The 14359-nt window shown below is 48.2% G+C and overlaps 1 protein-coding gene across 1 annotated transcript in view; it reads left to right on the forward strand.

Annotated features, from left to right (window-relative positions):
• Positions 1–238: 238 nt before the first annotated feature.
• Positions 239–14359, forward strand: part of LOC121008387 — a 29587-nt gene continuing 15466 nt past the window's right edge. The window contains exon 1 of the mRNA XM_040440888.1: positions 239–343. Within this exon, the coding sequence (XP_040296822.1) occupies positions 280–343 (64 nt within the window). The 5' untranslated portion in view covers positions 239–279. The remainder of the gene's footprint in view (positions 344–14359) is intronic.

Genomic DNA, 14359 nt, shown 5'->3' on the forward strand with positions numbered 1-14359 from the left:
ATGCCTGTAGACTCCCGCCAGGCATGCCACCGTGCATGGAGGGGACCAAAGAGTCGGAAATTTGACAGAAGAAGATGACTCGAGGGTTTACACGAGATGCACCCTGATCATGGTGGCCCGGGGCGTACGCCCTCGTGAACGCGGCCATCCGTGAAGTTATTAATAAGATGCAGCAGGAAGCGGCTCTGGTGGTTCCTGATTGTACAGGCAGAACTGAGACTAAGGTGTCGTTTCTGGTTCTCGGCTCCAACGTGTGACTCCATTACTCTGGATCCGGTCATGAAATCCTCCGACATAAGGACGGTGATTCTGCTGCTCGCCGCGGTCATTCCGATGGCCGAAGGTAACAACGCTGGGAGGACTGCACGGAAAACGGGTCTTAAAGGGACCAAGATGTGCTTCTGAATGTACTCCCTGTTATCAGCCATTTCAGGGGAGAGGATGACTGTAGGACAGGAGAATACAGTCTATTGCCCCCTGTTATCAGCCATTTCAGGGGAGAGGATGACTGTAGGACAGGAGAATACAGTCTATTGCCCCCTGTTATCAGCCATTTCAGAGGAGAGGATGACTGTAGGACAGGAGAATACAGTCTATTGCCCCCTGTTATCAGCCATTTCAGAGGAGAGGATGACTGTAGGACAGGAGAATACAGTCTATTGCCCCCTGTTATCAGCCATTTCAGGGGAGAGGATGACTGTAGGACAGGAGAATACAGTCTATTGCCTCCTGTTATCAGCCATTTCAGGGGAGAGGATGACTGTAGGACAGGAGAATACAGTCTATTGCCCCCTGTTATCAGCCATTTCAGAGGAGAGGATGACTGTAGGACAGGGGAATACAGTCTATTGCCCCCTGTTATCAGCCATTTCAGAGGAGAGGATGACTGTAGGACAGGAGAATACAGTCTATTGCCCCCTGTTATCAGCCATTTCAGGGGAGAGGATGACTGTAGGACAGGAGAATACAATCTATTGCTCCCTGTTATCAGCCATTTCAGGGGAGTGGATGACTGTAGGACAGGAGAATACAGTCTATTGCCCCCTGTTATCAGACATTTCAGGGGAGAGGATGACTGTAGGACAGGAGAATACAGTCTATTGCCCCCTGTTATCAGCCATTTCAGGGGATAGGATGACTGTAGGACAGGAGAGTACAATCTATTGCCCCCTGTTATCAGCCATTTCAGGGGAGAGGATGACTGTAGGACAGGAGAATACAGTCTATTGCTCCCTGTTATCAGCCATTTCAGGGGAGAGGATGACTGTAGGACAGGAGAATACAGTCTATTGCCCCCTGTTATCAGCCATTTCAGGGAGAGGATGACTGTAGGACAGGAGAATACAGTCTATTGCTCCCTGTTATCAGACATTTCAGGGGAGAGGATGACTGTAGGACAGGAGAATACAGTCTATTGCCCCCTGTTATCAGCCATTTCAGGGAGAGGATGACTGTAGGACAGGAGAATACAGTCTATTGCTCCCTGTTATCAGACATTTCAGGGGAGAGGATGACTGTAGGACAGGAGAATACAGTCTATTGCCCCCTGTTATCAGCCATTTCAGGGGAGAGGATGACTGTAGGACAGGAGAATACAATCTATTGCTACCTGTTATCAGCCATTTCAGGGGAGAGGATGACTGTAGGACAGGAGAATACAATCTATTGCTCCCTGTTATCAGCCATTTCAGGGGAAAGGATGACTGTAGGACAGGAGAATACAGTCTATTGCTCCCTGTTATCAGCCATTTCAGGGGAGAGGATGACTGTAGGACAGGAGAATACAGTCTATTGCCTCCTGTTATCAGACATTTCAGGGGAGAGGATGACTGTAGGACAGGAGAATACAATCTATTGCCCCCTGTTATCAGCCATTTCAGGGGAGAGGATGACTGTAGGACAGGAGAATACAGTCTATTGCCCCCTGTTATCAGCCATTTCAGGGGAGAGGATGACTGTAGGACAGGAGAATACAGTCTATTGCCCCCTGTTATCAGCCATTTCAGAGGAGAGGATGACTGTAGGACAGGAGAATACAGTCTATTGCCCCCTGTTATCAGCCATTTCAGGGGAGAGGATGACTGTAGGACAGGAGAATACAGTCTATTGCCCCCTGTTATCAGCCATTTCAGAGGAGAGGATGACTGTAGGACAGGAGAATACAGTCTATTGCCTCCTGTTATCAGCCATTTCAGGGGAGAGGATGACTGTAGGACAGGAGAATACAGTCTATTGCCCCCTGTTATCAGCCATTTCAGAGGAGAGGACGACTGTAGGACAGGAGAATACAGTCTATTGCCCCCTGTTATCAGCCATTGCAGAGGAGAGGATGACTGTAGGACAGGAGAATACAGTCTATTGCCCCCTGTTATCAGCCATTTCAGGGGAGAGGATGACTGTAGGACAGGGGAATACAGTCTATTGCCCCCTGTTATCAGCCATTTCAGAGGAGAGGACGACTGTAGGACAGGAGAATACAATCTATTGCCTCCTGTTATCAGCCATTTCAGAGGAGAGGATGACTGTAGGACAGGAGAATACAGTCTATTGCCCCCTGTTATCAGCCATTTCAGGGGAGAGGATGACTGTAGGACAGGAGAATACAATCTATTGCTCCCTGTTATCAGCCATTTCAGGGGAGAGGATGACTGTAGGACAGGAGAATACAGTCTATTGCTCCCTGTTATCAGCCATTTCAGGGGGGAGGATGACTGTAGGACAGGAGAATACAGTCTATTGCTCCCTGTTATCAGCCATTTCAGGGGAGAGGATGACTGTAGGACAGGATAATACAGTCTATTGCCCCCTGTTATCAGCCATTACAGGGGAGAGGATGACTGTAGGACAGGAGAATACAGTCTATTGCTCCCTGTTATCAGCCATTTCAGAGGAGAGGATGACTGTAGGACAGGAGAATACAATCTATTGCCCCCTGTTATCAGCCATTTCAGGGGAGAGGATGACTGTAGGACAGGAGAATACAGTCTATTGCTCCCTGTTATCAGCCATTTCAGAGGAGAGGATGACTGTAGGACAGGAGAATACAGTCTATTGCCCCTGTTATCAGCCATTTCAGGGGAGAGGATGACTGTAGGACAGGAGAATACAGTCTATTGCCCCCTGTTATCAGCCATTTCAGGGGAGAGGATGACTGTAGGACAGGAGAATACAGTCTATTGCTCCCTGTTATCAGCCATTTCAGAGGAGAGGATGACTGTAGGACAGGAGAATACAATCTATTGCCCCCTGTTATCAGCCATTTCAGGGGAGAGGATGACTGTAGGACAGGAGAATACAGTCTATTGCTCCCTGTTATCAGCCATTTCAGGGGAGAGGATGACTGTAGGACAGGAGAATACAGTCTATTGCCCCCTGTTATCAGCCATTTCAGGGGAGAGGATGACTGTAGGACAGGAGAATACAGTCTATTGCCCTCTGTTATCAGCCATTTCAGGGGAGAGGATGACTGTAGGACAGGAGAATACAGTCTATTGCCCCCTGTTATCATCCATTTCAGGGGGGAGGATGACTGTAGGACAGGAGAATACAGTCTATTGCCCCCCTGTTATCAGCCATTGCAGGGGAGAGGATGACTGTAGGACAGGAGAATACAATCTATTGCCCCCTGTTATCAGCCATTTCAGGGGAGAGGATGACTGTAGGACAGGAGAATACAGTCTATTGCCCCCTGTTATCAGCCATTACAGGGGAGAGGATGACTGTAGGACAGGAGAATACAGTCTATTGCTCCCTGTTATCAGCCATTTCAGGGGAGAGGATGACTGTAGGACAGGAGAATACAATCTATTGCCCCCTGTTATCAGACATTTCAGGGGAGAGGATGACTGTAGGACAGGAGAATACAGTCTATTGCTCCCTGTTATCAGCCATTTCAGGGGAGAGGATGACTGTAGGACAGGAGAATACAGTCTATTGCCCCCCTGTTATCAGCCATTTCAGGGGAGAGGATGACTGTAGGACAGGAGATACAATCTATTGCCCCCTGTTATCAGCCATTTCAGGGGAGAGGATGACTGTAGGACAGGAGAATACAGTCTATTGCCCCCTGTTATCAGCCATTTCAGGGGAGAGGATGACTGTAGGACAGGAGAATACAGTCTATTGCTCCCTGTTATCAGCCATTTCAGGGGAGAGGATGACTGTAGGACAGGAGAATACAGTCTATTGCCCCCTGTTATCAGCCATTTCAGGGGAGAGGATGACTGTAGGACAGGAGAATACAGTCTATTGCCCCCTGTTATCAGCCATTTCAGGGGAGAGGATGACTGTAGGACAGGAGAATACAGTCTATTGCTCCCTGTTATCAGCCATTTCAGAGGAGAGGATGACTGTAGGACAGGAGAATACAATCTATTGCCCCCTGTTATCAGCCATTTCAGGGGAGAGGATGACTGTAGGACAGGAGAATACAGTCTATTGCTCCCTGTTATCAGCCATTTCAGGGGAGAGGATGACTGTAGGACAGGAGAATACAGTCTATTGCCCCCTGTTATCAGCCATTTCAGGGGAGAGGATGACTGTAGGACAGGAGAATACAGTCTATTGCCCCCTGTTATCAGCCATTTCAGAGGAGAGGATGACTGTAGGACAGGAGAATACAGTCTATTGCCCCCTGTTATCAGCCATTTCAGGGGAGAGGATGACTGTAGGACAGGAGAATACAGTCTATTGCCTCCTGTTATCAGCCATTTCAGGGGAGAGGATGACTGTAGGACAGGAGAATACAGTCTATTGCCCCCTGTTATCAGCCATTTCAGAGGAGAGGATGACTGTAGGACAGGGGAATACAGTCTATTGCCCCCTGTTATCAGCCATTTCAGAGGAGAGGATGACTGTAGGACAGGAGAATACAGTCTATTGTCCCCCGTTATCAGCCATTTCAGGGGAGAGGGTGACTGTAGGACAGGAGAATACAGTCTATTGCTCCCTGTTATCAGCCATTGCAGGGGAGAGGATGACTGTAGGACAGGAGAATACAATCTATTGCTCCCTGTTATCAGCCATTTCAGGGGGGAGGATGACTGTAGGACAGGAGAATACAGTCTATTGCTCCCTGTTATCAGCCATTTCAGGGGAGAGGATGACTGTAGGACAGGATAATACAGTCTATTGCCCCCTGTTATCAGCCATTACAGGGGAGAGGATGACTGTAGGACAGGAGAATACAGTCTATTGCTCCCTGTTATCAGCCATTTCAGGGGAGAGGATGACTGTAGGACAGGAGAATACAATCTATTGCCCCCTGTTATCAGCCATTTCAGGGGAGAGGATGACTGTAGGACAGGAGAATACAGTCTATTGCTCCCTGTTATCAGCCATTTCAGAGGAGAGGATGACTGTAGGACAGGAGAATACAGTCTATTGCCCCTGTTATCAGCCATTTCAGGGGAGAGGATGACTGTAGGACAGGAGAATACAGTCTATTGCCCCCTGTTATCAGCCATTTCAGGGGAGAGGATGACTGTAGGACAGGAGAATACAGTCTATTGCTCCCTGTTATCAGCCATTTCAGAGGAGAGGATGACTGTAGGACAGGAGAATACAATCTATTGCCCCCTGTTATCAGCCATTTCAGGGGAGAGGATGACTGTAGGACAGGAGAATACAGTCTATTGCTCCCTGTTATCAGCCATTTCAGAGGAGAGGATGACTGTAGGACAGGAGAATACAATCTATTGCCCCCTGTTATCAGCCATTTCAGGGGAGAGGATGACTGTAGGACAGGAGAATACAGTCTATTGCTCCCTGTTATCAGCCATTTCAGGGGAGAGGATGACTGTAGGACAGGAGAATACAGTCTATTGCCCCCTGTTATCAGCCATTTCAGGGGAGAGGATGACTGTAGGACAGGAGAATACAGTCTATTGCCCCCTGTTATCAGCCATTTCAGAGGAGAGGATGACTGTAGGACAGGAGAGTACAATCTATTGCCCCCTGTTATCAGCCATTTCAGGGGAGAGGATGACTGTAGGACAGGAGAATACAGTCTATTGCTCCCTGTTATCAGCCATTTCAGGGGAGAGGATGACTGTAGGACAGGAGAATACAGTCTATTGCCCCCTGTTATCAGCCATTTCAGGGAGAGGATGACTGTAGGACAGGAGAATACAGTCTATTGCTCCCTGTTATCAGACATTTCAGGGGAGAGGATGACTGTAGGACAGGAGAATACAGTCTATTGCCCCCTGTTATCAGCCATTTCAGGGGAGAGGATGACTGTAGGACAGGAGAATACAATCTATTGCTACCTGTTATCAGCCATTTCAGGGGAGAGGATGACTGTAGGACAGGAGAATACAATCTATTGCTCCCTGTTATCAGCCATTTCAGGGGAAAGGATGACTGTAGGACATGAGAATACAGTCTATTGCCCCCTGTTATCAGCCATTTCAGGGGAGAGGATGACTGTAGGACAGGAGAATACAGTCTATTGCCCCCTGTTATCAGCCATTTCAGGGGAGAGGATGACTGTAGGACAGGAGAATACAATCTATTGCTACCTGTTATCAGCCATTTCAGGGGAGAGGATGACTGTAGGACAGGAGAATACAATCTATTGCTCCCTGTTATCAGCCATTTCAGGGGAAAGGATGACTGTAGGACATGAGAATACAGTCTATTGCCCCCTGTTATCAGCCATTTCAGGGGAGAGGATGACTGTAGGACAGGAGAATACAGTCTATTGCCCCCTGTTATCAGCCATTTCAGGGGGGAGGATGACTGTAGGACAGGAGAATACAGTCTATTGCCTCCTGTTATCAGACATTTCAGGGGAGAGGATGACTGTAGGACAGGAGAATACAATCTATTGCCCCCTGTTATCAGCCATTTCAGGGGAGAGGATGACTGTAGGACAGGAGAATACAGTCTATTGCCCCCTGTTATCAGCCATTTCAGGGGAGAGGATGACTGTAGGACAGGAGAATACAGTCTATTGCCCCCTGTTATCAGCCATTTCAGAGGAGAGGATGACTGTAGGACAGGAGAATACAGTCTATTGCCCCCTGTTATCAGCCATTTCAGGGGAGAGGATGACTGTAGGACAGGAGAATACAGTCTATTGCCTCCTGTTATCAGCCATTTCAGGGGAGAGGATGACTGTAGGACAGGAGAATACAGTCTATTGCCCCTGTTATCAGCCATTTCAGAGGAGAGGATGACTGTAGGACAGGGGAATACAGTCTATTGCCCCCTGTTATCAGCCATTTCAGAGGAGAGGATGACTGTAGGACAGGAGAATACAGTCTATTGTCCCCCGTTATCAGCCATTTCAGGGGAGAGGGTGACTGTAGGACAGGAGAATACAGTCTATTGCTCCCTGTTATCAGCCATTGCAGGGGAGAGGATGACTGTAGGACAGGAGAATACAATCTATTGCTCCCTGTTATCAGCCATTTCAGGGGGGAGGATGACTGTAGGACAGGAGAATACAGTCTATTGCTCCCTGTTATCAGCCATTTCAGGGGAGAGGATGACTGTAGGACAGGATAATACAGTCTATTGCCCCCTGTTATCAGCCATTACAGGGGAGAGGATGACTGTAGGACAGGAGAATACAGTCTATTGCTCCCTGTTATCAGCCATTTCAGAGGAGAGGATGACTGTAGGACAGGAGAATACAATCTATTGCCCCCTGTTATCAGCCATTTCAGGGGAGAGGATGACTGTAGGACAGGAGAATACAGTCTATTGCTCCCTGTTATCAGCCATTTCAGAGGAGAGGATGACTGTAGGACAGGAGAATACAGTCTATTGCCCCTGTTATCAGCCATTTCAGGGGAGAGGATGACTGTAGGACAGGAGAATACAGTCTATTGCCCCCTGTTATCAGCCATTTCAGGGGAGAGGATGACTGTAGGACAGGAGAATACAGTCTATTGCTCCCTGTTATCAGCCATTTCAGAGGAGAGGATGACTGTAGGACAGGAGAATACAATCTATTGCCCCCTGTTATCAGCCATTTCAGGGGAGAGGATGACTGTAGGACAGGAGAATACAGTCTATTGCTCCCTGTTATCAGCCATTTCAGGGGAGAGGATGACTGTAGGACAGGAGAATACAGTCTATTGCCCCCTGTTATCAGCCATTTCAGGGGAGAGGATGACTGTAGGACAGGAGAATACAGTCTATTGCCCTCTGTTATCAGCCATTTCAGGGGAGAGGATGACTGTAGGACAGGAGAATACAGTCTATTGCCCCCTGTTATCATCCATTTCAGGGGGGAGGATGACTGTAGGACAGGAGAATACAGTCTATTGCCCCCTGTTATCAGCCATTTCAGGGGAGAGGATGACTGTAGGACAGGAGAATACAGTCTATTGCCCCCTGTTATCAGCCATTACAGGGGAGAGGATGACTGTAGGACAGGAGAATACAGTCTATTGCTCCCTGTTATCAGCCATTTCAGGGGAGAGGATGACTGTAGGACAGGAGAATACAATCTATTGCCCCCTGTTATCAGACATTTCAGGGGAGAGGATGACTGTAGGACAGGAGAATACAGTCTATTGCTCCCTGTTATCAGCCATTTCAGGGGAGAGGATGACTGTAGGACAGGAGAATACAGTCTATTGCCCCCCTGTTATCAGCCATTGCAGGGGAGAGGATGACTGTAGGACAGGAGAATACAATCTATTGCCCCCTGTTATCAGCCATTTCAGGGGAGAGGATGACTGTAGGACAGGAGAATACAGTCTATTGCCCCCTGTTATCAGCCATTTCAGGGGAGAGGATGACTGTAGGACAGGAGAATACAGTCTATTGCTCCCTGTTATCAGCCATTTCAGGGGAGAGGATGACTGTAGGACAGGAGAATACAGTCTATTGCCCCCTGTTATCAGCCATTTCAGGGGAGAGGATGACTGTAGGACAGGAGAATACAGTCTATTGCCCCCTGTTATCAGCCATTTCAGGGGAGAGGATGACTGTAGGACAGGAGAATACAGTCTATTGCTCCCTGTTATCAGCCATTTCAGAGGAGAGGATGACTGTAGGACAGGAGAATACAATCTATTGCCCCCTGTTATCAGCCATTTCAGGGGAGAGGATGACTGTAGGACAGGAGAATACAGTCTATTGCTCCCTGTTATCAGCCATTTCAGGGGAGAGGATGACTGTAGGACAGGAGAATACAGTCTATTGCCCCCTGTTATCAGCCATTTCAGGGGAGAGGATGACTGTAGGACAGGAGAATACAGTCTATTGCCCTCTGTTATCAGCCATTTCAGGGGAGAGGATGACGGTAGGACAGGAGAATACAGTCTATTGCCCCCTGTTATCATCCATTTCAGGGGGGAGGATGACTGTAGGACAGGAGAATACAGTCTATTGCCCCCTGTTATCAGCCATTTCAGGGGGGGGGGGAGGATGACTGTAGGACAGGAGAATACAATCTATTGCCCCCTGTTATCAGCCATTTCAGGGGAGAGTATGACTGTAGGACAGGAGAATACAGTCTATTGCCCCCTGTTATCAGCCATTTCAGGGGAGAGGATGACTGTAGGACAGGAGAATACAGTCTATTGCCCCCTGTTATCAGCCATTGCAGGGGAGAGGATGACTGTAGGACAGGAGAATACAATCTATTGCTCCCCTGTTATCAGCCATTTCAGGGGAGAGGATGACTGTAGGACAGGAGAATACAGTCTATTGCTCCCTGTTATCAGCCATTTCAGGGGAGAGGATGACTGTAGGACAGGAGAATACAGTCTATTGCTCCCTGTTATCAGCCATTTCAGGGGAGAGGATGACTGTAGGACAGGAGAATACAGTCTATTGCCCCCTGTTATCAGCCATTTCAGGGGAGAGGATGACTGTAGGACAGGAGAATACAGTCTATTGCCCCCTGTTATCAGCCATTACAGGGGAGAGGATGACTGTAGGACAGGAGAATACAGTCTATTGCTCCCTGTTATCAGCCATTTCAGGGGAGAGGATGACTGTAGGACAGGAGAATACAATCTATTGCCCCCTGTTATCAGACATTTCAGGGGAGAGGATGACTGTAGGACAGGAGAATACAGTCTATTGCTCCCTGTTATCAGCCATTTCAGGGGAGAGGATGACTGTAGGACAGGAGAATACAGTCTATTGCCCCCCTGTTATCAGCCATTGCAGGGGAGAGGATGACTGTAGGACAGGAGAATACAGTCTATTGCCCCCTGTTATCAGCCATTTCAGCGGAGAGGATGACTGTAGGACAGGAGAATACAATCTATTGCCCCCTGTTATCAGCCATTTCAGGGGAGAGGATGACTGTAGGACAGGAGAATACAGTCTATTGCCCCCTGTTATCAGCCATTTCAGGGGAGAGGATGACTGTAGGACAGGAGAATACAGTCTATTGCTCCCTGTTATCAGCCATTTCAGAGGAGAGGATGACTGTAGGACAGGAGAATACAATCTATTGCCCCCTGTTATCAGCCATTTCAGGGGAGAGGATGACTGTAGGACAGGAGAATACAGTCTATTGCCCCCTGTTATCAGCCATTTCAGGGGAGAGGATGACTGTAGGACAGGAGAATACAATCTATTGCCCCCTGTTATCAGCCATTTCAGGGGAGAGGATGACTGTAGGACAGGAGAATACAATCTATTGCTCCCCTGTTATCAGCCATTTCAGGGGAGAGGATGACTGTAGGACAGGAGAATACAGTCTATTGCTCCCTGTTATCAGCCATTTCAGGGGAGAGGATGACTGTAGGACAGGAGAATACAGTCTATTGCTCCCTGTTATCAGCCATTTCAGGGGAGAGGATGACTGTAGGACAGGAGAATACAGTCTATTGCCCCCTGTTATCAGCCATTTCAGGGGAGAGGATGACTGTAGGACAGGAGAATACAGTCTATTGCCCCCTGTTATCAGCCATTACAGGGGAGAGGATGACTGTAGGACAGGAGAATACAGTCTATTGCTCCCTGTTATCAGCCATTTCAGAGGAGAGGATGACTGTAGGACAGGAGAATACAGTCTATTGCCCCCTGTTATCAGCCATTTCAGCGGAGAGGATGACTGTAGGACAGGAGAATACAATCTATTGCCCCCTGTTATCAGCCATTTCAGGGGAGAGGATGACTGTAGGACAGGAGAATACAGTCTATTGCCCCCTGTTATCAGCCATTTCAGGGGAGAGGATGACTGTAGGACAGGAGAATACAGTCTATTGCTCCCTGTTATCAGCCATTTCAGAGGAGAGGATGACTGTAGGACAGGAGAATACAATCTATTGCCCCCTGTTATCAGCCATTTCAGGGGAGAGGATGACTGTAGGACAGGAGAATACAGTCTATTGCTCCCTGTTATCAGCCATTTCAGGGGAGAGGATGACTGTAGGACAGGATAATACAGTCTATTGCCCCCTGTTATCAGCCATTACAGGGGAGAGGATGACTGTAGGACAGGAGAATACAGTCTATTGCTCCCTGTTATCAGCCATTTCAGAGGAGAGGATGACTGTAGGACAGGAGAATACAATCTATTGCCCCCTGTTATCAGCCATTTCAGGGGAGAGGATGACTGTAGGACAGGAGAATACAGTCTATTGCTCCCTGTTATCAGCCATTTCAGAGGAGAGGATGACTGTAGGACAGGAGAATACAGTCTATTGCCCCTGTTATCAGCCATTTCAGGGGAGAGGATGACTGTAGGACAGGAGAATACAGTCTATTGCCCCCTGTTATCAGCCATTTCAGGGGAGAGGATGACTGTAGGACAGGAGAATACAGTCTATTGCTCCCTGTTATCAGCCATTTCAGAGGAGAGGATGACTGTAGGACAGGAGAATACAATCTATTGCCCCCTGTTATCAGCCATTTCAGGGGAGAGGATGACTGTAGGACAGGAGAATACAGTCTATTGCTCCCTGTTATCAGCCATTTCAGGGGAGAGGATGACTGTAGGACAGGAGAATACAGTCTATTGCCCCCTGTTATCAGCCATTTCAGGGGAGAGGATGACTGTAGGACAGGAGAATACAGTCTATTGCCCTCTGTTATCAGCCATTTCAGGGGAGAGGATGACTGTAGGACAGGAGAATACAGTCTATTGCCCCCTGTTATCATCCATTTCAGGGGGGAGGATGACTGTAGGACAGGAGAATACAGTCTATTGCCCCCTGTTATCAGCCATTTCAGGGGAGAGGATGACTGTAGGACAGGAGAATACAGTCTATTGCCCCCTGTTATCAGCCATTACAGGGGAGAGGATGACTGTAGGACAGGAGAATACAGTCTATTGCTCCCTGTTATCAGCCATTTCAGGGGAGAGGATGACTGTAGGACAGGAGAATACAATCTATTGCCCCCTGTTATCAGACATTTCAGGGGAGAGGATGACTGTAGGACAGGAGAATACAGTCTATTGCTCCCTGTTATCAGCCATTTCAGGGGAGAGGATGACTGTAGGACAGGAGAATACAGTCTATTGCCCCCCTGTTATCAGCCATTGCAGGGGAGAGGATGACTGTAGGACAGGAGAATACAATCTATTGCCCCCTGTTATCAGCCATTTCAGGGGAGAGGATGACTGTAGGACAGGAGAATACAGTCTATTGCCCCCTGTTATCAGCCATTTCAGGGGAGAGGATGACTGTAGGACAGGAGAATACAGTCTATTGCTCCCTGTTATCAGCCATTTCAGGGGAGAGGATGACTGTAGGACAGGAGAATACAGTCTATTGCCCCCTGTTATCAGCCATTTCAGGGGAGAGGATGACTGTAGGACAGGAGAATACAGTCTATTGCCCCCTGTTATCAGCCATTTCAGGGGAGAGGATGACTGTAGGACAGGAGAATACAGTCTATTGCTCCCTGTTATCAGCCATTTCAGAGGAGAGGATGACTGTAGGACAGGAGAATACAATCTATTGCCCCCTGTTATCAGCCATTTCAGGGGAGAGGATGACTGTAGGACAGGAGAATACAGTCTATTGCTCCCTGTTATCAGCCATTTCAGGGGAGAGGATGACTGTAGGACAGGAGAATACAGTCTATTGCCCCCTGTTATCAGCCATTTCAGGGGAGAGGATGACTGTAGGACAGGAGAATACAGTCTATTGCCCTCTGTTATCAGCCATTTCAGGGGAGAGGATGACGGTAGGACAGGAGAATACAGTCTATTGCCCCCTGTTATCATCCATTTCAGGGGGGAGGATGACTGTAGGACAGGAGAATACAGTCTATTGCCCCCTGTTATCAGCCATTTCAGGGGGGGGGGGAGGATGACTGTAGGACAGGAGAATACAATCTATTGCCCCCTGTTATCAGCCATTTCAGGGGAGAGTATGACTGTAGGACAGGAGAATACAGTCTATTGCCCCCTGTTATCAGCCATTTCAGGGGAGAGGATGACTGTAGGACAGGAGAATACAGTCTATTGCCCCCTGTTATCAGCCATTGCAGGGGAGAGGATGACTGTAGGACAGGAGAATACAATCTATTGCTCCCCTGTTATCAGCCATTTCAGGGGAGAGGATGACTGTAGGACAGGAGAATACAGTCTATTGCTCCCTGTTATCAGCCATTTCAGGGGAGAGGATGACTGTAGGACAGGAGAATACAGTCTATTGCTCCCTGTTATCAGCCATTTCAGGGGAGAGGATGACTGTAGGACAGGAGAATACAGTCTATTGCCCCCTGTTATCAGCCATTTCAGGGGAGAGGATGACTGTAGGACAGGAGAATACAGTCTATTGCCCCCTGTTATCAGCCATTACAGGGGAGAGGATGACTGTAGGACAGGAGAATACAGTCTATTGCTCCCTGTTATCAGCCATTTCAGGGGAGAGGATGACTGTAGGACAGGAGAATACAATCTATTGCCCCCTGTTATCAGACATTTCAGGGGAGAGGATGACTGTAGGACAGGAGAATACAGTCTATTGCTCCCTGTTATCAGCCATTTCAGGGGAGAGGATGACTGTAGGACAGGAGAATACAGTCTATTGCCCCCCTGTTATCAGCCATTGCAGGGGAGAGGATGACTGTAGGACAGGAGAATACAATCTATTGCCCCCTGTTATCAGCCATTTCAGGGGAGAGGATGACTGTAGGACAGGAGAATACAGTCTATTGCCCCCTGTTATCAGCCATTTCAGGGGAGAGGATGACTGTAGGACAGGAGAATACAGTCTATTGCTCCCTGTTATCAGCCATTTCAGAGGAGAGGATGACTGTAGGACAGGAGAATACAATCTATTGCCCCCTGTTATCAGCCATTTCAGGGGAGAGGATGACTGTAGGACAGGAGAATACAGTCTATTGCTCCCTGTTATCAGCCATTTCAGGGGAGAGGATGACTGTAGGACAGGAGAATACAGTCTATTGCCCCCTGTTATCAGCC

Source organism: Bufo bufo, chromosome 7 (assembly GCF_905171765.1).
Source record: "Bufo bufo chromosome 7, aBufBuf1.1, whole genome shotgun sequence".
NCBI classification, from domain to species: domain Eukaryota; kingdom Metazoa; phylum Chordata; class Amphibia; order Anura; family Bufonidae; genus Bufo; species Bufo bufo.